At 45.2% G+C, this 26,634-nt stretch overlaps 1 protein-coding gene across 1 annotated transcript in view; it reads left to right on the plus strand.

Annotated features, from left to right (window-relative positions):
- The window catches only part of LOC124795122 (ionotropic receptor 75a-like), a 189,783-nt gene that overhangs the window by 102,131 nt on the left and 61,018 nt on the right, over positions 1-26,634 (plus strand). Inside the window, exon 6 of the mRNA XM_047259024.1 lies at positions 13,393-13,604. Within this exon, the coding sequence (XP_047114980.1) occupies positions 13,393-13,604 (212 nt within the window). The remainder of the gene's footprint in view (positions 1-13,392; positions 13,605-26,634) is intronic.

The following is a 26,634-nucleotide window of genomic DNA, read 5'->3' on the forward strand; positions in this document are numbered from 1 at the left end:
TTTCAGTTATTCGAATGTCTCATATCTGATTTTCCATAATGCCTAAAATTTTTCTTTCAGCTTTCTTATATTAGGGCGGTTTTATTGCGGTTCCTTCTCTTTTAATTTTCTGCTTGTGCATTACAATTCCCATGACGGCGCTTTGTTCTGATCTGAACTGCCACCACGTGAACTGGTGGTATAGCGTGGTCGTGCTTTTCTCTTTTCGCTAACTAAATCGGTCGCTAGTTTGATTTTCTTTTTGCCTCCGTATAATTTCAACCGAGTTGTTGCATGATGGAGACTTGGGCCTTCTTTCATTGACTTCCCACGCGGTGTTGGGCGGGACTGAACCTTCTGATTTTCCAGTAAATATCAGCTGCTTGCATCTTCAGCGCTAAACATGCAACCACGAGTCCTATAGGCTCTCGTTTGTTCTGAGATTGTATTATCGAATGTTCCTATCCCCTCCCAGAAGCTCAAAATAAAGTTACATGTATCTACATTGAATTTTATTACCGTGACTGGAATCTACGTGGAGACTGTTCACATGTTTTTATCTCGGCAGTGAGTACCTGGTCCAGCTCATTTCGTTTACGTAAACTGATTCAACGCAGCCCATGAAATAAAGATACTCTTTCTCTGCTTGGTTTATAGTAGTCTAGTAGTCACTGATCCTAGCGAAGACTGTTGATTTCCTGTTGTTATATATAAGGACTAATGTGTGAATGACTTTGCTTTGTCCATTTCCTCACTGTTTCATATCTTCTCCAACCTTTCTTGCGCCGAACGATGCTGTTCCCAGTCGTAAACGTCTGTAGAAATTAGTAGGGATTAATCCTTTTCTATTAGTGGACCACGTGGGTAAGCATTTATCACTAGAAGGGACCTCTTAATAGGTTACGTATTCCTTTGTCCCGTTAATAACCTGTGTTATCCGTGTACTTCAGTTTGGGTATCCATTGCAAGATCGATGAAATGGAGCCATAATTAAAAGGTTAACAAACCTCCGTTTACACAGCAATGCCGCGTCAGATATTGTTCCATTCCCGAGGATCTATACACTCTTATCAGAGGTAGTTGTTCAAGGAGAGTTCGGCTGTAAGAAAAGAATAGTAATTCGAAGAAAGACCTGGTCTCAAGGCATGTGCTCCAGTCTGTAGAGTCACATTCCAACTTCTTGTTTTTTGTTCTATCTATCACGGACTCGTAGTCAAACACATGTTACAGAATTTGATGAAACTTGGGCTGTACATAGAAAGAACTGCTACAGTATGGTACAGAAACTAACTGAAAAAGTACGCAACGAGACGAACAGAAACGACACTTTTATTCACGGACAATATTTACAGTGAATTCACCGCGGTTGGTCATCGTCACGATACTACAAAAGGCAGGGCATGGGTCTTAATGGGGGTATGATCACCAAGGATAGCAATTCATGCTCTAAAATATGCTCCTGTACTGGCCACAAAACAGGCGAGGAGTTCTTGTGGTAGGGCAAAAATATTCAAATGTGTGTGAATTCCTAAGGGACCAAACTGCTGAAGTCATCGGTCCCTAGACTTACACACTACTTGAACTAACTTATGCTAAGGACAACACATACACACACCCATGCCCGAGGTAGGACTCGAATCTCCGGCGGAAGGGGCCGTGTGGTAAGGCGTTCATTTCTTGCTGGGTGGTCGGTCGTTTGTGAGTTGCGATACGTGTCCGCAACGCCTTCCAAACGTACTCGATGGGATTTAAATGGGGGGAAATGGGATTTAAATCGGGGGAACGGGCAGGTTAGTCCATTCGCCGAATCTCCTCTAGTTCCAGCAGCTCCTCCACTTGAACTATTCCAAGCGATCGTGCACCGTCATCCATAAAAATGAAGCAAGGGACGAATCCAGCTCTGAAAAGACGCACTTGGGGAAAGAGAACAGTGTTACGATAACGTTCACCTGTTATAACTACAGACCTGATTATATGCATCATAAAAACCCTTAAAATATACATTAAAGATGCTTAAAAATGCATGGAAACTGTCGAAATATACAAGATCAGATAATAAAAAAACATGGTAGTTACTGTGTGCATTGTATCTCAAAGTAGAACCTGTGCATATCAGTTACGAGGAAGAGCGCCGGTCACGCGAAAAATCGCTACATTTAGAACGCTGATATCATTTTCTGAATACTTTCTGCTAGTGGTTAGGAAGGGGTCTTTCTGTGATTATTTTCTAAGGATTTGCAAAATGGGAACGCATACCGTGTTTCAAGAATTGTTCTTTCTTTGCTGTTGTTGCCGGAAACAAGCGGAAGCGATACGAGTGAGTCGCAGCAGAACAGTCGATGGGAACAGGACCAACTTCGAGATATATCGCACGCAAAGGGGCACGCTCAAAAACCCCGTAATATGTTATTTAAAAAACAACATACAATGATGAATTTTTTGAACAGCAATAACTTTTAATTAATACAGCTGGACCAAAGCCTCATTTACAAATTATTTTACATTTTTCTACTATTGTAAATGTAGTGACTTGGCAAGACAGCCAAGCCACTCGGAGGTAGCCGAAAGGCACGCGTTTAAGCTCACGCAGACTGGCGTGAGGTCTGGAACATGACAATGTATTGAGAATTGCAAATAAAGTACGAAGATCTTGGAATACTTAACTTTAATCCATAATTGGTGTACATCGCTCTTGATGATACATAAAACAATCTCAATATAAACTGGTAATGGCGTCTTGCTAGGTCGTAGCCAATGACGTAGCTGAAGGCTATGCTAACTATCGTCTCGGCAAATGAGAGCGTATTGGTCAGTGTAGCATCGCTAGCAAAGTCGGCTGTACAACTGGGGCGAGCGCTCGGTCTTCAATCACTGACAGTGGCGACACGCGGGTCCGACGTATACTAATGGACCGCGGCCGATTTAAAGGCTACCACCTAGCAAGTGTGGTGTCTGGCGGTGACACCACATTCCTCCCCCGCAGATCGGCGTACGGTTGTGTTATAAGGCTTCCGCCCGCCGTGGGGAGGATCCCATGCTGACGTATGCGACGAGGTGGGGAGCCTAACAACAGGCGAGGCTGTGCCACCCGCACCCTGCCATTCGGTCCGAGGGGAGCTAGGAAACGCCTGAAAACCTAGTCCAGGGGGCACGCCAACATGCGGTGTATGCGCCCGTAGAGAGACAGGAGGGGCCGAAGGGTCGACCTCCATTGTCGGGGTACCCGAGGGGCGAAGACGCCATCTTGTCCGGAGCGGGCAAGAGTTCCACGTCGGAGGACAGCTGGTCACGGAAAGCGATCGGCGGCGCGTGACCCAGGTTGCAACGAAGCGTCCACTGCGGGCGTCGCCGGCGGGAGAACAGGCGGCGGCGGCGGCGGCGGCGGCGGCGGCGGCGCGTCGCCATGGGGTAAAATGGATGGCAGCGTCGGTAACACCTGGGGATGAGGCGAGCCAGTAGATGGGTCCCCAGGGCGCTGACCGGACGGCACCGTCGCTGAAAGCAGACGGGGAGCGGCAGAACCCAGGCGACGACAGAGGCGCAGCTGATTGAGATGCCGACGCACCTCACCAGAGGCCCCCAAAACCAGATACATAGCGCGGCCGAGGCAGCGAAGAATGCGCCCTGCGAGCCAGCGCCGTGAACCTCGATAGTTGCGATAGTATACAACGTCGCCTGGAGCAAAAGCAGGTGGCTGCCGCTGCACAGGAACCGGATGCGGCGGATGTAGCAAAGACATCAAGGTGCGATGAGGACGACCGTGGAGCAACTCAGCCGGCGAGCGACCACCTCAGGGCTGAGAGCGATACGAGGACAAAAAGAGCAATAACGCGTCCTCCCGAGAATGCGACTCTTTCAACTTCAACATCTGTGACTTGAAAGTCCGGACCAATCGTTCAGCGGCACCGTTTCACTGAGGCGAAAACGGCGCGGACGTCAGATGTTGAATACCATTGGCCTTGCAGAATGACTGAAATTCTGCGGACATGAATTGTGGGCCATTGTCGGAAACAATAGTCTGTGGAAGACCTTCAATACAAAAGATAGCAGACAACGCTTGGATGGTAGCAGATGACGTCGTGGAAGACATCCTGACAACAAAAGGAAAATTACTGAATGAATCTACCACAACCAACCATCGAGCATTCCAGAAGGGACCAGCAAAATCGATGTGTAAGCGTTGCCAAGGGGAAGTGGCTTTCGGCCATGCAAAGAATTTCCGCGGCGGTGCGGATTGTTGTTCGGCGCACGCCATGCAAGAAGAGCACATATTCGTAATCGCAGCATCGATTCCGAACCAAGTACAGTGCCGACGAGCAAGTTGTTTCGTTCGCACTATACCCGAATGTCCTTGGTGGAGAAGCCGTAAGACAGAGGACTGTAACGAACGTGGGACCACGACCCTGGACTGATCATTATCAGAACGCAACAGCAACACATCACGTCGTACAAAAAGTTTCTCCTTGTGAGCAAAAAATCGGCGAACCAACGGATCCTCGATCCGTGACCTTGACAATGGCCATTGCGTGGCAACAAAACGCAAAACGGTAGCAAGGACAGGGTCAGCAGCTGTGGCTATAGCTACACGACGAAAATCAATCGGAAACGATTCGACCACGTCATCGGTTTCCGCATCAATGAACATGCAAGCAAGTTCGGAAGAATCGAACGCTCTATCCTCAGCAACAGGCAAACGGGACAACGCATCGGCGTTTCCGTGCTTAGCAGCGGACCGATACAAGATATCGTAGCGGTACTGCGAGAGGAAAATAGACCAGCGAATGAATTTCTGCGCTGTACGTGGAGGTTCAGACTTGTTCGGATGAAAAAGCGACGTCAAAGGTTTGTGGTCTGTGATGATGGTAAAGTGACGACCATACAAGAAATCATGAAACTATGTAACACCAAATACGAGAGCCAAAGCTTCTTTCTCGATCTGTGAATAATTTCTTTGCGCAGACGAGAGCAATTTGGACGCAAAGGCAATAGGGCGATCATGCGATCCATCTTTGTGCGCAAGCACAGCACCGATCCCGAAATCCGATGCATCTACCATCAACAAAAGGGGCTTCTGGGGATCGAATGGCGTAAGGCAAGTATTGGAAAGCAACGCCGATTTCAACTGGCGAAAGGCGTGTTCGCATTCCGTCGTCCAGACGAACGGAACACCTTTACGGCGTAAGCGATGAAGCGGAGCTGAAATGGATTTTTCCCAGCACACTCTGTAGCTACTTCAAATTCTGCGGCGAAGGCAAGTCCTATATGGCACGGAGGTGCTCTGGACCCGGATGTATGCCTTGGGCATTGATTACATGTCCCAGATACGCTAAGTCACGAGCAAAAAACACACCGTTTTTACTCTCGTCGCCAAACTGTAGTGACTTGGCAAGACAGCCAAGCCACTCGGAGGTAGCCGAAAGGCACGCGTTTAAGCTCACGCAGACTGGCGTGAGGTCTGGAACATGACAATGTATTGAGAATTGCAAATAAAGTACGAAGATCTTGGAATACTTAACTTTAATCCATAATTGGTGTACATCGCTCTTGATGATACATAAAACAATCTCAATATAAACTGGTAATGGCGCCTTGCTAGGTCGTAGCCAATGACGTAGCTGAAGGCTATGCTAACTATCGTCTTGGCAAATGAGAGGGTATTTTGTCAGTGAACCATCGCTAGCAAAGTCGGTTGTACAACTGGGGCGAGTGCTAGGAAGTCTCTCTAGACCTGCCGTGTGGCGGCGCTCGGTCTTCAATCACTGACAGTGGCGACACGCGGGTCCGACGTATACTAATGGACCGCGGCCGATTTAAAGGCTACCACCTAGCAAGTGTGGTGTCTGGCGGTGACACCACAGTAAACATTAACACCCAAGTACTATTCCAAATGTTCGGTAGTAAGATTGTGTCTTCAATCACTCAAAGCATTTTCATAAGCAGAAAGGGACCGTTCTATATCAACTGATGTAACTGGGCAGTATTCGAATTAGGGTGCTATGTTGACACTTATTGTTTCTGGTAAAAGTTCACCTGTCCCATTAATAAAACTATCAATTTGGCACATGGGTTCAAAGCCATGTTTATTGTTAAAATGTCTTCAAACTTTTCTTTAAGTTTTCTTGGGAATACCTCCGGCAATGGGAAGTTCACTAGAATAATTTTATTCATTAAATGAATAGATTCATTCAACGCCAAATCTTCAGTTTCAAGCTTTTTAATACTTGCAGGTATATGGGAAAAATAAGTGCTAATCACAGCAATGTCTTTTTTAATACCGGAATCATTAAAAGCTTTCTTGCACTGGCAAACTGCCAAAGCCTCTGCACTATCGAAGTAGTTTACTAACCCTCTAATCGCCTCGAAATGTTCGTTGTAAAACAACACAGCTTCGACCAACGTACCGCAATGAGTTACTACTGGTGCGGGAGGTGAAGGTACATTTGGTAGCGTTTCTTTGTAGGCCTTTATGTGAACAAGGACCTTTGGAAACACTTTCTTTGTGAATGAAATAAGTTTATTTACATTCACAAACGTGGAACGTACTTCTTACAGCAAGGCGATGTACTCTACGAGCAAAGCACGTCATATGAATCAAATTGGGATGAAATACTCGGAAGGCTTTTCCTGTTTTGATCATATAGGGAGCAGCATCTGAAATAAACACAAACACCCTTTCATCTGCAGAAGATTCTGGAAATATTTTTCTGATACCCTCATTCACAAATTTGGCGATCGTAGAGTGATTTCCTTTATCAATTTCTTTGCAGGCCGCTAAATAGGAAGAAGAAGGCTCTTTTTTTAAAACACCAACAATTAAGTTTTTGAATGTAATGGCCACAAGTATCTGTAGTTTCGTCAACTGAAATCGAGATAATGTTGTACTTGAGTTCATTGCGTATTTCTTCCAAAACACTTACGTAAATTGTCGGTATGTAATTTTTACGCAATGCTGAATCATCTGGTATATTTTGATGTAGGCAATATTTGCGCAAGAAGCCTTTGTGGCTAGGGTATGTAAGTTTGTGAAGAGGAATATTGCCTGCAATGAATGCTTCACATAGTTTCATGTTAAACCGACTTTGTTGGTTACCTTTGGAGAAATCCCTGCAATGCAACTTCCTGTTGTCAGAAGTTGTCGTCGTGGTCCTTTCTTCTGCATTCCTGTTGGTCTATCTGAAACATGTTTTGGCGCCAAATGTTTTTCTCGCAAACTCAACAAAATAAAACAATTCCGTCATTTGTAAATGTTCCTTGATGGTCAGCTATCCACGAAACGACGTTTCTTTTCTCAGGTGGCATGGTGCACAAAACGTTACACACTACACGTCGTAAACACGTTCAACTGTGCACAAGTAAATAGAAAGCTAAACTGAAACAATGGACGTGCGACTAAAATTTTCTGTGGTTTACATTAATTGTTGCCGACGCTGCGGTATGACACCGAAGGGGATTAACCGGGGACACGGCCGCAGGAGCATTGACTCTGTCTGCCTGTTCCTGTTCCTCTTCTGTAAAGCTTTCGCTAGGCAGTGGCCTCTCGGTTAGCGATTGCACGCAGTTCTAGGTCGGGGTCAATCTTTGAGACATCAAAACTAGATCGAGCTAGAGACCGTCCGTCTAAAATTTTAAAACATTGTAAACATAGAGCTAAAATTTGCATCAAGACTAGTTTTCAGTTAAAATGCAATAACCGGTGAAATGGAGCCAAATATGCAAATGAATATGCAACATGCAAATACGTATAATCCGGTCTCTAGTTGTAACCAACCATTTTTAGAAGTTCTGGATCATTTCGACTTCATTCAGCAATTTCAGAGGGATGTCTATGTGCGTCGTTTTCGGTGTAAATTCAACAATTTCGGAACTAACTTTAGTGATACACGTTTCACGCCCAAAACATGCCAATAAACTGCTTGGCATAAGGATAAAGGGTATGCTGACATCATCAGCAACCTATCTGACGTGATTGGCGATTTTCCAGAACCTTTTTCTTCACTTCTTCACATCTTTCACATTGTCGTCAGTGGTTGATGTGCTTGAGCGTACAGGTTGGTCGTCATCTTTAACGTCTTCTCGACCCTCTTTGACACTTTTATACCATTCGTAAACTATTGTTTTGCTCACAGTAGATTCGTCAAAAGGTACAGTCAACATTTCAAATGTGGTGCTACAACTTTTTCGAAAATAAATATTTTCCGAGCACTCTAAAACACGCATTGTTTTGGTTCGTCAGTGGCACTTGTCTGTCCATTAGGCTCTCAGAGACCAGTGTGGCCTGAGCTCCCAGTTGGTGCACATCGACAGCGCAGAAAGATACGTATATAGCTTCTTTTCTGTGTTTACTTCGTAAATTCTTACTTAAATTGCGTGTGAGTTTCGTATGGGAGGTGTAATTTCGAGTTTTAGTTACTGTAATAGTAAATTCAGGCAGATTGTAGCTTAGTCGTTAGGCATTTGTACAGGTTAGTTCATACATTCTTTAAGTGTTTCCCTTGCGTTATCTAGGCACGGACTCGTGTTTCAGTAACTATAGTTCAACATCGATTACAATGGACAGGGAGTGTGATTGCTGTGTTCGGATGAGGGCTGAGTTGGCATCCCTTCACTCACAGCTGCAGGCGGCGCTGAGTTCGGTCGTGCAGATTGAGGCTGTTGCCAATGGGCACCACTGTGGGGAGCTGGACTTGGGTATCACGGGGATGTCAACCTCGTCTCGTCTGTCCCCAGATCGGTCTGCCGCTGTGGTTGCCCCGGTTACTGCCCGTAGCGGGGCTGAGCCCGCGCCTGTGGTTGATTGGGAGGTCGTTCCAAGGCGTGGCAGGCAGCGAAAGACGTCCCCAGAGGCTGATCAGTAAGCCTCCCTGGTGCGTCTGACAAACAGGTTTCAGGTACTGACTCTGGCTGAGCCAGATGCAGCTGTCTGCCCTGTTTCAGAGGATGATTCTCAGACTTCAAGGTCCGGGCAATCACAGAGGGTGGGCTTATTGGTAGTTGGGAGCTCCAATGTTAGGCGCGTAATGAGGCCCCTTAGGGATATGGCGACTAAGGAGGGGAAGAAATCCAGTGTGCACTCCGTGTGCATTCTGGGTGGAGTCATTCCTGATGTGGAAAGGGTCCTTCCGGATGCCATGGAGAGCACAGGGTGCAGCCAGCTGCAGGTGGTGGCACATGTCGGCACTAATGACGTGTGTCGCTTTGGATCTGAGGAAATTCTCTCTGGATTCCAGCGGCTATCTGATTTGGTGAAGGCTGCCGGTCTTGCTTACGAGATGAAGGCAGAGCTCACCATCTGCAGCATCGTTGACAGAACCGACTGCGGACCTTTGGTGCAGAGCCAGGTGGACAGTGTAAATCAGAGGCTCAGACGGTTTTGCGGCCGCGTTGGCTGCAGATTCCTTGACTTGCACCATAGGGTGGTGGGGTTTCGGGTTCCGCTGAATAGGCCAGGAGTTCACTACACTCAGCTGGCGGTTACACGGGTAGCGGAGGCTGTGTGGCGTGGACTGGGCGGTTTTTTAGGTTAGAAGGCCTCTGGAAAGTACGGGGTGGGCCACAATCTCAAAGGGTGCGTGGCAAATACAGGATCAAGGAACAGTCGGAATTGTAGTTGTAAATTGTAGTAGTTGTGCTGGGAAAGTCCCTGAGCTTCAAGCGCTAATAGAAAGCACAGAAGCTGAAATCGTTATAGGTACAGAAAGCTGGCTAAAGCCTGAAATAAGTTCTGCAGAAATTTTTACGAAGTCTCAGACGGTGTTCAGGAAAGATAGATTAGGCAGAATTGGTGGTGGAGTGTTTGTGTCTGTCAGTAGTGGTTTATCTTGTAGTGAAGTCGAAGGAGATACTCTGTGCAAATTGGTATGGGTGGAGGCTATACTTAACAGCCGAACTAAGTTAATAATTGGCTCCTTCTACCGACCCCCAGACTCCGATGATATAGTTGCTGAACAGTTCAGAGAAAATTTGAGTCTCGTAACAAATAAATATCCCAATCATACGGTTATAGTTGGTGGGGACTTCAACCTTCCCTCGATATGTTGGCAAAAATACTTGTTCAAAACTGGTGGTAGGCAGAAAACATCTTCCGAGATTGTCCTAAATGCTTTCTCCGAAAATTATTTCGAGCAGTTAGTCCACGAACCCACGCGAATTGTAAATGGTTGCGAAAACACACTTGACCTCTTAGCCACAAACAATCCAGAGCTAACAGAGAGCATCATGACTGATACAGGGATTAGTGATCACAAGGTCGTTGTAGCTAGGCTCAATACCGTTTCTTCCAAATCCACCAGAAACAAACGCAAAATAATTTTATTTAAAAAAGCGGATAAGGTGTCACTAGAAGCCTTCCTGAGAGACAATCTCCATTCCTTCCGAACTGACAATGCAAATGTAGACGAGATGTGGCTCAAATTCAAAGATATAGTAGCAACAGCAATTGAGAGATTCATACCTCATAAATTGGTAAGAGATGTAACTGATCCCCAATGGTACACAAAACAGGTCCGAACGCTGTTGCAGAGGCAACGGAAAAAGCATGCGAAGTTCAGAAGAACGCGAAATCCCGAAGATTGGCTAAAATTTACAGACGCGCGAAATATGGCACGGACTTCAATGCGAGATGCCTTTAATAGGTTCCACAACTAAACATTGTCTCGAAATTTGGGAGAAAATCCGAAGAAATTCTGGTCGTATGTAAAGTACACAAGCGGCAAGACGCAGTCAATACCTTCGCTGCGCAGTGCCGATGGTACTGTTACCGACGACTGTGCCGCTAAAGCGGGGTTATTGAACGCAGTTTTCCGAAATTCCTTCACCAGGGAAGACAAATGGAATATTCCAGAATTTGAAACACGAGCAGCTGCTGGCATGAGTTTCTTAGAAGTAGATACCTTAGGGGTTGCGAAGCAACTCAAATCGCTTGATACGGGCAAGTCTTCAGGTCCAGATTGTATACCGATTAGGTTCCTTTCAGATTACGCTGATACAATAGCTCCCTACTTAGCAATCATATACAACCGCTCGCTCACCGATAGATCTGTACCTACAGATTGGAAAATTGCGCAGGTCGCACCAGTGTTTAAGAAGGGTAGTAGGAGTAATCCATCGAACTACAGACCTATATCATTGACGTCGGTTTGCAGTAGGGTTTTGGAGCATATACTGTATTCAAACATTATGAATCACCTCGAAGGGAACGATCTATTGATACGCAATCAGCATGGTTTCAGAAAACATCGTTCTTGTGCAACGCACGAAGTAATGGCCGCTATCGACAGGGGATCTCAAGTTGATTCCGTATTTCTAGATTTCCGGAAAGCTTTTGACACCGTTCCTCACAAGCGACTTCTAATCAAGCTGCGGGCCTATGGGGTATCGTCTCAGTTGTGCGACTGGATTCGTGATTTCCTGTCAGGAAGGTCGCAGTTCGTAGTAAAAGACGGTAAATCATCGAGTAAAACTGAAGTGATATCAGGTGTTCCCCAGGGAAGCGTCCTGGGACCTCTGCTGTTCCTGATCTATATAAATGATCTGGGTGACAATCTGAGCAGTTCTCTTAGGTTGTTCGCAGATGATGCTGTAATTTACCGTCTAGTAAGGTCATCCGAAGACCAGTATCAGTTGCAAAGCGATTTAGAAAAGATTGCTGTATGGTGTGGTAGGTGGCAATTGACGCTAAATAACGAAAAGTGTGAGGTGATCCACATGAGTTCCAAAAGAAATCCGTTGGCATTCGATTACTCGATAAATAGTACAATTCTCAAGGCTCTCAATTCAATTAAGTACCTGGGTGTTAAAATTACGAACAACTTCATTTGGAAAGACCACATAGATAACATTGTGGGGAAGGCGAGCCAAAGGTTGCGTTTCACTGGCAGGACACTTAGAAGATGCAACAAGTCTACTAAAGAGACAGCTTACACTACTCTCGTTCGTCCTCTGTTAGAATATTACTGCGCGGTGTGGGATCCTTACCAGGTGGGATTGACGGAGGACATCGGAAGGGTGCAAAAAAGGGCAGCTCGTTTTGTATTATCACGTAATAGGTGAGAGAGTGTGGCAGATATGATACGCGAGTTGAGATGGAAGTCATTAAAGTAAAGACGTTTTTCGTCGCGGCGAGTTCTATTTACGAAATTTCAGTCACCAACTTTCTCTTCCGAATGCGAAAATATTTTGTTGAGCCCAACCTACATAGGTAGGAATGATTATGAAAATAAAATAAATCAGAGCTCGAACAGAAAGGTTTAGGTGTTCGTTTTTCCCGCGCGATGTTCTGGAGTGGAATGGTAGAGAGATAGCATGATTGTGGTTCGATGAACCTCCTGCCAAGCACTTAAATGTGAATTGCAGAGTAATCATGTAGATGTAGATGTAAATGTAGATGTATAACCTTTTCGACTGGCAACGATAAACTAAATATTCAAAACAGCTGAAAATGCAAACACAGATCAGGAACATGTGTACTTGTAAGATAAAATAATTTTTAAAGTCAGATCTATAAGGGGCATTCAAAAAGAAACTCGCCGGAGGCATAATTGCAGAAAGCAGTACCTGTATGTTAGAACTATTGACCGTCGCTGTTGAGACACTTGTCCCACTGTGACACAAGGTGGTGATTGGCTGTCTCATAAAATTCCCGGCGCTGCGATGTTAACCAGTTCCGCACGTACAGCTGAACGTCGTCGGCCGAGGCGAATCGTTTGCCCCTCAGAGCCTTTTTAAGGGGACCAAACATGGCGCAATCATAGGGAGAGAGGTCCGGTCTGTGTGGAGGATGGCCGAGAACCTCCCATTTGAATTTCTGCAGGAGTGCCGCCACTATGTTGGCTGTATGAGGCTTTGCATCATCGTGGAGCAGAATGACCCCACGGATGAGATTGACTGGTCGTTATGATTTGATCTCGTGGCGAAGTGTGGTCAAGGTTTGCGAGTAACGCCGAGCATTCGCTGTTGTCCTGTGCTGCTGGAAGTGAATCAGAAAGGGCCATCTTGGTCAAAGAAGAACGTCAGCATAACCTTTCCTGCACTCGTGTGGACGACGACGTCCAGCTGTACGTGCGGAACTGGTTACCATCGCAGCCCCTTGAATTTTATGAGACAGCCATTCACCACCTTGTGTCACAGTGGGATAAGTGTCTCAACAGCGACGGTCAATACTTTTAAGATACTGCTACTGGTTTCTGTAATTCTGCCCCTGGCTCGTTTCTTTTTGAACGCCCCTTATATAAAGCTCATGAAATGAGAAAAAAATCCGTTACGTTTTGATCACACGTCGTATATAATGCTACTTAAATTCTCTTAAGGACAACCAGAATGATATTTTATTGGGAGTGGGACCCACAGAAAGAGACAGAAAGCGAGCTCGAATAAGCCAGTGCCTTTCGCGCTGAGTGGTGTTCGTGGCGTGCGCAGGCTGAAGATGGTGTTCCGGCACCCGCCGTCGCGCGCCGTCTACGGCACCATCTTCCGGCCGTTCACGGCGCCGCTGTGGCTGAGCAGCGGGCTGCTCTTCTCGCTGGTGCTGGTGGCGGCGCGGCTCAGCTGCTGGGCCGCCGCGCACCTACCTTCTGACAACTCGTGGAGCGCCGCCTTCCTGCTCGTCTCCTCCGCCATCAGCCAGCAGGGTACGCCAGTCGCTGCCGCAGCGTGATCCGGGCGGATCCCGCCAGTCTCGGCCCTAACGTCGCTTGTGGAGTTATTGGTGCCCACAAGATACGGGCCCCGCAACGAACTTGTGACGTCACACTAGTAGTCTTGCCCGCCCCACTTCGCAAACGCTCGGTTCCGTGCAGGGCCCACGGGAAATCAATATGTAACTGAAAAGGTACCTCCTAAAGGCCTTAACGCTGTCGTGTGCTATCGAGATCTTGCTTGCATCTAAGTGCGTAGTCAGTAATTATTAAACTCGTCTGAAATAGTTACTCGCTTCTCCCCGGAGACAGCTGCTGGCTCTTGTAAGACCTGCAGTGACATGTGCTGTAACGTACATGCCTCGGCTTGTGGGCTTCGTGGGGGGACGAGATCTATCTAGCCATTACCAGGGAGTCCCCTGCCGCCACACCCGGGCAGGAAGCCGATAGTCACGAGACCACTGGTTACAATGGTCCTGCTCCCCTGTGGTACACAAAATAGGTCAGAACATTGCTGCAGAAGCAACGAAAAAAGTGCGCTTAATTTTAAAAGAACTCAAAATATCAAAGATTGGTTAAGTTTTATAGATACTCGAAGTTTACCGCGTTTTTCAGTGCGAAGTGCTTTTAATAGCTTACGTGCGAAGTGCTTTTAATAGCTTACAAAACGAAACGGTGTCTCGAAATCTGGCAGAAAACCCAAAGCGAATCAGGTTGTAGGTAAAACACACCAACTGCCAGATGCAATCAGTATCTTCACTGGTCGACAGCAATGGTAATGCTACTGATGGCAGAACCACCAAAGCGGAGTTACCAAACACTGTTTTCCGAAATTCCTTCACCAAAGAAGACGAAGTAAATATCCCAGAATTCGAGTCAACAACGACTGTCAAAATGAGTCCTGAGTGCAGCGAAGCGGCTTAAATCACTTAATAAAAGCAAGGCCTCCAGTCCAGATTGTACACCAGTCAGGTTTCTTTCAGAGAATGCTGATACAAAAGTTCCAGACTTAGCAATATTATACAACCGCTCGCTCGTCGAAAGATCTGTACCTAAAGACTGGAAACTTGCACAGGTCACAAGAAAGGCAATATGAGTAATTCCCCGAAGCGCAGATCCATATCAATAACGACGATTTGTAGTAGGATTCGAACATCATGAATCACCTGGAAAAAAAACGATTTATTGACAAATAGCCAACATGAATTCAGAAAATATCGTTCTTATTAGACACAACTAGCGCTTTTTTCTTAAGAAGGATTGAGCACTATCGACAGCAGGTGTCAGACTGATCCTACATTTTCATATTTCCAGAAGACTTTTTGACACCATTCCTCACATCTTCAGTTTGCAGTATGATTACACAAATCAGTAGAAAACTGTCGATGATGATGTATATGAAGGGTACCACAGCAAGCAAATTATTATTATTTTTTCTGTTAACAATCGTGGAATATGTGGCAATGCTGAAAGTTGTGTATGAATGAAATCGGCAACAGTTTTGCCTTTCTCTAGGATGTTTATACTTTCCCACTGTTCAGTGTCACTGAATATCCTTTTGATGTGGGCTATTCCAGGTGAGGTGATTATAATTTGTGCAGCAGAATTAATGTGTACCTCTGTTGCGTCGATGACTTTATCAGCAGCAGCCTGGAAGTCAATAATGTCTTTTTCTTCCATTTTGAGGGTCTTGAATGGTAAAGAAGGGCGCTCTGAAATAATTACTTTTTGTAAATCCTGAGGTACATAGCACGTAACTACCTTCTTGCGCTTTGTCCCCGCCCCACTGATGAGTTTTATTATTTGCGTAGTTCGGCTCTGTCTTAATGTTGACAAAATTCGTCGAGTGAAAGAGGGGACGGCGCAACTGATGAAGAAAATGTCGCCTATGGCGACACTGGAACACGTGAGGCAGTACTGACCTTACGACTTATCTTAGAAGAAAGATTAAGGAAAGGCAAACCTACGTTTCTAGCATATGTAGACTTAGAGAAAGCTTTTGACAATGTTGACTGGAATACTCTCTTTCAAATTCTAAAGGTGGCAGGGGTAAAATACAGGGAGCGAATGGCTATTTACAATTTGTACAGAAACCAGATGGCAGTTATAAGAGTCGAGGGACATGAAAGAGAAGCAGTGGTTGGGAAGGGAGTAAGACAGGGTTGTAGCCTCTCCCCGATGTTGTTCAATCTGTATATTGAGCAAGCAGTAAAGGAAACGAAAGAAAAATTCGGAGTAGGTATTAAAATTCATGGAGAAGAAATAAAAACTTTGAGGTTCGCCGATGACATTGTAATTCTGTCAGAGACAGCAAATGACTTGGAAGAGCAGTTGATGGTTCAAATGGTTCTGAGCACTATGGGACTCAACTGCTGAGGTCATTAGTCCCCTAGAACATAGAACTAGTTAAACCTAACTAACCTAAGGACATCACAAACATCCATGCCCGAGGCAGGATTCGAACCTGCGACCGTAGCGGTCTTGCGGTTCCAGACTGCAGCGCCCTTAACCGCACGGCCACTTCGGCCGGCGAAGAGCAGTTGAATGGAATGGACAGTGTCTTGAAAGGAGGATATAAGATGAACATCAACAAAAGCAAAACAAGGATAATGGAATGTAGTCTAATTAAGTCGGGTGATGCTGAGGGAATTAGATTAGGAAATGAGACACTTAAAGTAGTAAAGGAGTTTTGCTATTTGGGGAGCAAAATAACTGATGATGGTCGAAGTAGAGAGGATATAAAATGTAGACTGGCAATGGGAAGGAAAGCGTTTCTGAAGAAGAGAAATTTGTTAACATCGAGTATAGATTTAAGTGTCAGGAAGTCATTTCTGAAAGTATTTGTATGGAGTGTAGCCATGTATGGAAGTGAAACATGGACGATAAATAGTTTGGACAAGAAGAGAATAGAAGCTTTCGAAATGTGGTGCTACAGAAGAATGCTGAAGATTAGATGGGTAGATCACATAACTAATGAGGAAGTATTGAATAGGATTGGGGAGAAGAGAAGTTTGTGGCACAACTTGACCAGAAGAAGGGATCGGTTGGTAGGACATGTTCTGAGGCATCAAGGGATCACCAATTTAGTATTGGAGGGCAGCGTGGAGGGTAAAAATCGTAGAGGGAGACCAAGAGATGAATACACTAAGCAGATTCAGAAGGATGTAGGTTGCAGTAGGTACTGGGAGATGAAAAAGCTTGCACAGGATAGAGTAGCATGGAGAGCTGCATCAAACCAGTCTCTGGACTGAAGACCACAACAACAACATGGCGATCATTCACCAGTAACTGACGCTGTCTCACTGCTTCTCATAATAACTCTTATTCAGAACTCCTTTTTTACAATAGTTACAGCGATTTATTTCTGATACCTATGTACAGTCGACTGTTGAGGTACCGCCTACTGCTTTACTGGCCGTTAATTTGCTTCTTCCTACTTTCGCTGTTGTACACAAAGTTCTTCATTATACGTTCTTCGTTTTTTTTTTTCCCTCCGAAGTCCAACAACCGTCTCGTAGTATCCGTCCGCCGCGACTCTGGACCTCCATGGAGCGACGTCGTCAGCCTCACTGTGTTTGCTCCATGGCGGCCCGCTACTTGCCGCGTCAATGAAAGTCCGCACCGGTTGCTGGCTCGGTGTTTGAATTACCTGCACATATAAAAACCAAATACTTCCGCAATATTTATGCACATAACTAACAAATCCTAACCCGCAACTCAATTTTATCGTTTAATTAGAATTTGTGCTAGGCCAGGGGCGATAGATGGCGCATGCAACAGACCACTTGTCGTCTGTTATACCACAATATATATATATATATACGGTTTTTGTTTTGTCACTCCAAGTCACAAGTTTCATTCTGTCACACATTGGCAGTATTTGTGGTGCAATTCAGGACGTGCAACAGACATGGCGCTGTGTTGTTAGCTCCTACAGGTCCTTCACCCTCGTGACACAAACGCATTAATGCTTCACTGTTGTCATGAGCACGAACATAGAAGTTGTGACGCAAAAGCTGGAGTACGCAGAACATATCCGAGTGTGTAAGAGCTGGAACAAACACTATTTGTTGCAGATCGGTTGCTAATGTACGAGTGCTACTTCTAGGCATAGTTGAAGACGCCGCATCATTCTTCATGTTTATCATTGCACTTTCTGCCTTCTTATGGCGCAAAGCTAATGCTTTCTGAGCTTTTCTGTTCTCTGGTGAGTGTTCTTTCCCCCCAAGGTGCAACGAGCCACATGTCTTACAAATGAGAGATTTGGAAGAATTTAAGATGCTGTCTTCTATACTACATTTCATTAACTCTGGACATTTGAATTCAAATGCTTTGTACAAGCAGCTAATATTAAGATCATAGCTGAGGTATTCTTTAGAAGATTTCCTTCTACTATATTGAGTCTCCTCTTTCGAAATTGTCAGTATATGTTGCTTTATCGGTAGAGTGTTGTCCTCAGTATATTTGCTGTTGTATGCATCACCTCTGTCAACATGGATGACACTTCAGCAATCTTCAGTTTACTGATTAATTTCGCAATCCTCTTTGAAACACAAAATACTTATATATGGAAATTTGTGGTAAGGTCTTATGGGACCAAACTGCAGAAGTCATCTGTCCCTAAGCTTACGCACTACTTAATCTGACTTAACTTACGCTAAGGACAACACACACACCCATGCCCGAGGGAGGACTCGAACCTCCGATGGGGGGAGCCGCCCGGAGCGTGACAAGACGCCTAAGAGCGCGCGGCTTCCTCGCGCGGCACACAAAATACGGCCATGAATATTTTACGACAGACTCGGGGATGACCACCTTTTCCATCATGGACCCTATACAGTACACTTGACTGCCGACGCCGGTTCTCGAGTTCGACATATTTATCACTGCGTTGCCTGGAGACTGGTAGTATTTCCATTAAACCCATTACAAATGTGCCTTGCGTAGTTTCATTTTGCTTACAGAAGTCGTGAAATAAATTTGTTCGTAAGTCATTCGACAAGGACTTGGATGATAGGCTACATTTTCAACTCAACTGAAATAGGAAGGTTACTTACTTTAGTTTCAATATATTGAAAAACAGGTCAAACCTAGTTCCGATAAGGATAGAAACATACAATGTGTAAATCAAATACCTACCTATCTTTTAACATATGTTTTCGCAGAACTTGTAGTGTGTTCGTCCCTTTAACTCGTGCATTATGCCGTCGAACTTTCACAGATAAGCAAATTTTTGAGACATTATTAGCATCTTTTTGTTTTTCCATAGCAGAAACGTGCCCACAATATAACAACAGTTCACCGCCGACTGTCGAGCACGTTTAGAATGAAAAAGACCGTTGAGCTAACACCAACACCATCTGTTGGTCACCCTTACAACTTCTTACCCTAGTCATATGATGAAGCGCTTCTACGATCCGTTCATCATAAACGTAATGTAAACATTGCACTGTGTATTCTTCCACGTTTGCTGGAACCTCATTGGATTTGCGTTTCACGTGGGACTGCAGCCAAGCTGTCTCGAGTGTTGTCAAGTACAATAATAAGGGCATGTTTTGTGCTGTGCGTTACGCGCACACCGACTTATCGATAACACAGGCAACAGCTATACCGGCGCATTTAGCATGGGCAGCACTGGCCGGTCAGCTGGTACAGCTAGTGTGCAGTGACGTGACCAGCTGCAGTTCTCTCCTAAAAAGAGATGAGCTGAGGAGCAATAGTTTCAAATGTCTTTTAATTTTTAAGCAGAATGAAATAATGCACTGCAAATCTACCACAATGCGCTCCTTAGACGACTATACGAAAGCCGTCAATTGCAGTGGAACAGTAGCAAATGTAAAAATGCAGCATTTGTATGACGTGCTCGATGCTGTGAAAATGATTGTTTTTCATGTTTCTACGATACTTATTTACTTCTGTGGTATAGAACGATGGACATAGTCCAAATAAATAGGATCTGATTTTTCATTTTCGCCTTAAAAATTAATTTAAGCAACTTTTATTAACAGTCTTTCATTAAACAACGATAATTAGGAATTTGGATTTGAAATGGAAACAGGAATTTCGAGTCCAATATATAATTAGAAACAAGAAGACGTGCATTATTCATAAAAATGATGAGTTTTATAATTATGAGATGCAGGTATCTCAAACTGAACGAGAAAATAATTGATACTGTGAGGACGTGAACCAACGCACCAATAATGGCATGTACGCAACCAACTGCGCTACACGAGCAACGTAATTCTGATTTTAACTGCATTGTGTACAACTCTGGGAAAACGTCGTAGCCGATTATCTCCGTAAATTTAAGGGGAAACATTAAGAACAGCCTATTTCTCGACACTTTTTAACCGTGTTCTGGGCGCGTGTTTCACTACGGGACAGGAAGCAGCCTTAACCATTTTCATACTGCGCATAACAGCACGACAATCAGAGCACAACGCTGCAGAGGCTGCGGCTGTACACGATTTTTGAAATAAAAACTACACAGCTAAAGCGTCATTAAGAAAAGCGTTGACGGCTGTTAATACATTTGAATATCTTAAAGTTTCATGAAACGTTACTTACAAGGGAACCTCCCCATCGCACCCCCCTCAAATTTAGTTATAAGTTGGCACAGGGATAGGCCTTGAAAAACTGAACACAGATCAAGCGAGAAAACAGGAAGTTGTGTGGAACTATGAAAAAATAACCAAAATATACAAACTGAGTAGTCCATGCGCAAGGTGCGTAACATCAAGGAACGCGTAAGCATACGAGCGCCGTGGTCCCGTGGTTAGCGTGAGCAGCTGCGGAACGAAAGGTCCTTCGTTCAAGTCTTCTCTCGAGTGAAAAGTTTAATTTTTTATTTTCAGACAATTATCAAAGTTCAGGCACACACACATAATCAACTTCGCTCTCCAAAATTCCAGGACATGTTCAGATTTGCTTGGACATGTGCAGGATTTGACGGTCTACACACGGAATCATTTGAAAACGTAAAAAACGTATGTTTTGACAGAGCACAGGGAAAACTGTGCGACTGTGAAACTGTTGCATTCATTTGTTGCAGTTTATGTGACAAACTCTTATGTTTTCATCACTTTTTCCGGAGTGATTATCACATCCACAAGAAAACCTAAATCGGGCAAGGTAGAAGAATCTTTTTACCCATTCGCCAAGTATGCAAGTTAGGTGGGTCGACAACATATTCCTGTCATGTGACGCACATGCCGTCACCAGTGTCGTATAGAATATATCAGGCGTGTTTTCCTGTGGAGGAATCGGTTGACCTATGACCTTGCGATCAAATGCTTTCGGTTCCTATTGGAGATGCACGTCGTTTCGTCTACTAATAGCACGGTTTTGCGGTGCGGTCGCAAAACACAGACACTAAACTTATTACAGTGAAGAGAGACGTCAATGAATGAACGGACAGATCGCAACTTTGCGAAAATAAAGTAAAATTTTCACTCGCGGGAAGACTCGAACCAATGTCCTCTCGTTCCACAGCTGCTCACTCTAACCACGGGACCACGGCGCTCGTATGCTCGTACGTTCCTTGATGTTGCCTACGTTGCGCATGGACTACTCAGTTTGTATATTTTGCTTATTTTTTTCATAGTTCCACACAACTTCCTCCTGTTTTCTCGATTGATCTGTGTTCAGTTTTTCAAGGCCTATCCACTGTGTCAATTTATAACTAAATCTGAGGGGGATGCGATGGGGAGGTTCCCTTGTTAGTAATAAGAGGTCCGCAGGTCGTGGTCTCGCGGTAGCGTTGTCGCTTCCCGAGCACGGTGTCCCGGGTTCGATTCCCGGCGGGGTCAGGGATTTTTCCTGCCTCGAGATGACTGGGTGTTGTGTCGTCTTCATCATCATCACTCATCCCCATTACAGTCGGAGGAAGGCAATGGCAAACCACCTCCAATAGAACCTTGCCTAGTAAGGCGGCGCGGGTCTCCCGTGTCGCTTCCCTACGCCCTGTAAAGGAGTATGGGACTCATCATCATCTAGTAATAAGATATCTAATACATAAGTTGTACCTACTTCCAAGAGTGTAATAATACCAGTGTACGTGTGCTACGGCTTTTGACCAATCATCGTTCGCTTACATCAGGTTTATTCTTATGATGAACGGATTATAGTATCGTATACTCGAGCGGATGGAGCTCATTTAGAGCGAATAAAATCAATTTTGAAAAAAAAAGGTCGTTTAGCACGTTTAGAATGCTAGGTCCTCAATTCTCTCCTTTTAGAGGCAACATCTCTGCAATTTGAGATATCCTGAGTCGACATCTGGTGCGTGTTTCATTCCGACTCGATAGCTTCTATTCCACTCCAAGTACGCGACTGCCTTACTAGTTCGCTGAGATATTAACTATGGGCGTTTTCAAATTTATAACATATTACTCTGCTTTCATGCAAAGCACGTCAGTTTTCATACAGTGATATTATGATCTCACACAAATTCTGTTACATAGACATAATTATTACACAGCAACTGACTGTATGCAACAACACCAAAAAAAAGATATCTATTAACAGAAATGCGGAGCAGTATAGTTACCTTCTAAGAACCAGTTATAACTGGTGTTGATACACTCACATTGATAATTATGAGAATTACTTATATATTATATCTGTGAATGTTGTATTCGCAAAATTCGAACGGTAGCCGATCAACTCACTGGAAATTTTTAAACAACGCTACATTCGTATACTCGCATGTTTTTATTTACATACTGGAACGTCACATGCTATTTACGAGGGGTGTCCATAAAATAAGGTTCCCAATTTTTTTTCACAGTGTAAAACATTTTTTATTTCATGAATGCGTACATTTGTGGACTTGAACCTATTTTCCTACATAGTCGCCACTGAAGTCAACACATTTTGCATGCGGTGCACGAGCTTTTGAATGTCCGACTCAAAAAAAATCTGTCGCCAAACCGTGCAGATACCTGAGAACCGCTTCTTCCAGCTCTTCTCTATCGCCCAAATGCGTTCCACCCAGGTGTTTCTTCATGTCAGGGAAGAGATGATAGTCACATGGGGCTAAGTGCGGGCTGTGGGGTGAGTGTTTGACAATACCGCATCCAAATTTTGCGATCAGCTCGTTGGTGGCTTTAACGGTGTGCGGTCGAGCGTTACCCTGATGCAAACGCACTCCCTTGGACAGCATACCCCTCCTCTTGTTTTGAATTGCACGACGCAATTTTTGCAGTGTCTTTCAGTACCTGGCAACGTTGATTGTTGTATCGGTGGGCAAGAACTCGCACAACAATACCCCCTTCCTGTCCCAAAACACTGTTGCCATCACTTTGCCGACACTTCGCGTTTGTTTGAATTTTTGCGATCTCGGCGACTCTGGGTGCTTCCATTGTTTGGACTGTTCTTTGGTTTCGGGTGTGCGGTAGTGCACCCAAGTCTCGTCTCCAGTGACGATGGAGTCGAGGTATTCCCCGCCATTAGTTCCGTGATCTTGAAGAAGTTTTTGGCCGCCTCAACGTGTTGACGTTTGTGGTCTTCGGCCAACCCACCTCACGCCAACCATAGCATACCATAGACGCTCCGTCAAAATCTTGTCAACAGAGGTTTTTCTGACATCAGGGATCATTTCGGAGAGCTCACGAACCGTCACTCTTCGATCTGAGAGCACCGCTGCCTCCACTTTTGCGATTGTTTCGTCAGAAACAGATGGCCGTCCGGAATGGTCCTTGTCATGGACGTCAGTACGCCCGTTCTTGAAATCTCTGCACCATTTGTAAGCTCATACACTTGTCTCCATAGATTTCGCATAGCTGGGGATGGATTTCTGCCGGCGCAACGCTTTTTGCAGACAGGAAACGGAGCACCGAGGACAGCTCACACCTGGCGGGCGAAGCGAGGGGGGAGATCCATCACGTACGGCTGCCAAGCCAAGACTAAGCTCCACGGGCAGCTCGCTAGGGAGGGGATTTGAAGTGGGGGAACCAAGGTACACTACAGAATCGCGGGAGTCACCGTAACAGCGCTTTTCAGGACTCTAGCGCCATGGGAACCTTATTTTACAGATAACCCTCGTATGGACTCTAAGACAAAGACGCTTCACGAAGGAATTATCGGAATGGGTCGCGAATCGGTAGATCGCATGTACAAGTACAGAATAATAAATGATTACAATTTCGGAATCCTCATTGAATGTAGTAAAATTGTCTTCAGTGATGACTCACGCTTAGAAATGAGCCCGATGACCGGCAAAGACGTGTCTGAAGACGGCCCGGAAGCGGTGGGATACCAACGTGACTGTCGTCCACCTACGGCCCAAAAACCAGGAATGATGATCTGGGGTGCAGTTGCATTTCATAGCAGGATCATTTTGATTGTCATCTGCTGTACCCTTATAGTACAGCGGTACGTCGAAGATATTCTGCGCCCCGTCTTGTTGGCCTTCATGGCTAGGCATCCTGAGCTTATATTTCAGCAAGATAATGGTCGCCCGCATACTGCGAGAGTTTCTGCCACTTTTCTTCGTGCTTGCCAAACCATACCTAGGCGAGCAAGGTCAGCTGATCACTCCTCAATCGGGAACGGTTGGAGAATTATGGGCAGGATCCTCCAACTAACTCAAGATTTTGACAATCTAACGCGCCAGTTGGTCAGAATTAGACATGATATCGTTCAGGATGACATCCAACGCCAAACCTAATAACTGCCTACATAATTTACTATTAAAAAGTCTTGATCACAATTCATTTAGTATGGTGATCGGTTTCGACCACTACTGTGGTCATCTTCAGACCAATGAGTAAGAATCTCCTTCGGCTAGAGAATCAATTAGTAGTGATTCTCTAGCAGAAGAAGGTTCTTACTCATTGGTCTGAAGATGATCACAGTAGAGGTCGAAACCGGTCACTGTACTAAATAAATTATGATCAAGACTGTTTTTAATAGTAAATATTTGTAACATATTGACCACTGTCACTCCCATAATGTATTCAAAAGTAATGCCTACATAACTGCCAGAGATGGACCAACCCGTTACTGACTTAACTTTTTAAAAGAATAAATCATTCATTGTTTCTGAAACTGTAATCATTTGTTAGTCTTTACATGTACTTCACATCTACCGATTTCCGTCCCATTCGGATAATTCCTCCGTGGTATGTCGTTTTTTTTCTCTTCTTCTCAGAGTGTATATATGGACATATAGGGCGAACAGGAAGAGACGGGCAGAGAGAGGGGCCACAGAGTGTATATATGGACATATAGGGCGAACAGGAAGAGACGGGCAGAGGAGATAGAGAGAGACAGGGAGGGGGGAGAAGAAGAAGATTAGTACATATATCCAATTCCATACATACTACAAACATGTGCTTTATCTTTTATTTCTTTTCCATTTAACCAGACTCAGCCACAGCAACCCGTGGTCAGATACAGCTAGTTACATATACATATAATAAGAAAGCAGCTATTAAAAGAAGCCCAATTCTTTTCCTTTCAAGTACTCAGCGGCTGTCCCTATCTAATACTCGAAGCAAATGTAAACAGAACTTAAAACTGTATTTTTATTTCTTGTGAATTTCACAGTTCATCCTAAATTCACTCCTGTTATTAACAATTAAAACTAGTAAGGAGTAAACATATGTAAGTGCAATAACCTTTAGGCCCCTAAAGAGTTATCTACAATAAGTAGTTCCTCAATTTTATTACTACATGATTGTGTAGAATACATTTTTATTTTATCTTAGCTGAAGTTTCCTAGAAGATTATGCCATAAAACAGGATTGAGTGAAAGTGTGCAAAGGATGCTAGCAATCCCGTCCACAGGTACATGGAATGAGAGAGAGTCCTAAGAGCAAAGAGGACAGAGTCATCTGACATGACGGCAACTACCCATTCCAAGGGACTGGGAAAAAAATGCAGGTGACTCCTGTATACAGGGTGATTCACGAAGATATGCAAATATTTTAATATGTTATTCTACCAGTAAAACTAAAGAAAAAAGGAAAAAAGTTCATATAAACAGAGGTCTACAAATGTTTAGTCACGGAACTGTGTCAGCTACTACCTTTGTTCCACACCGTGCGCAAGGTGGGCAGGGTTAAGTACTGATTTGGCATGGTTAATTTTAAGGGGTCGCTGGATGCCCTTTCTGCCGCCACCCCATCCCCCCCACCCCCCGGACTCCATGCCGAGCTGAGGTGGTAACCACTGTCTCGGTTTATTAGGTTGTCTGTGACCTTGATCTCGATGGCCTCCTTTATGACACTGTCCCAAAATCTTGGCGTCTGTGCCACAATTTTGGTGTTGTTGTAGTCCATTGAGTGACCGAGCTCCAGACAGTGCTCCGCTATGGCAGATCTTGTTGCCTGTCCGAGTCTGGTGTGCCTCTGGTGTTTTTTGCACCTGACGTCCACCGTCCTGGTTGTCTGGCCAATGTATGACTTTCCACACTGGCGCGGGATGTTGTAACACAGACCACTGGGGAAGAAACAACACCTTATAAGCAGCGCCAGGCGCGCACGGACCGCGAACAGAGCCCCCGACGCGAGACGGGCCTCAGACAGCTGCCACAACTGCAGATGGTGGACTAGGCGGGCGCGGTCGTCCGTCGGAGCACCAGGGAAGTGCCAACACCTCGGGAGCAGCGCCAAGCGGGCGCGGACCACGAACGGGACGCCACATGCGGGTCCGGCCCCAGACAACTGCCACGACCACAGATGATGGACGAGCCGAGCACGGACGACCGTTGGAGCACCAGGGAAGTGCCAACACCGCAGGATCAGCGCCAGGCGTGCGCGGACCGCGAATGGAGCGCCCAACAAAGGACAGGCCTCAGAGAGCTGCCACAGATGGCGCCCAAGTCGGGCGCGGACGTCCGGGGGAACACCGGGGAAGAGACAACACATTACAAGTAGCGCCAGGCGGGCGCGGACGGCAAAGAGAGCACCCAGCGCCCTCTGGGCATAAATACTGGACAAGATCCTCCAACACGGCAGTCTCAGGTAGCGCCTGAAGAAGGCAACGAGTTACGTGGCCGAAATATTGTGCCAGAGCG

The sequence above is a fragment of the Schistocerca piceifrons genome, chromosome 1 (genome assembly GCF_021461385.2).
Source record: "Schistocerca piceifrons isolate TAMUIC-IGC-003096 chromosome 1, iqSchPice1.1, whole genome shotgun sequence".
Lineage (NCBI taxonomy): Eukaryota > Metazoa > Arthropoda > Insecta > Orthoptera > Acrididae > Schistocerca > Schistocerca piceifrons.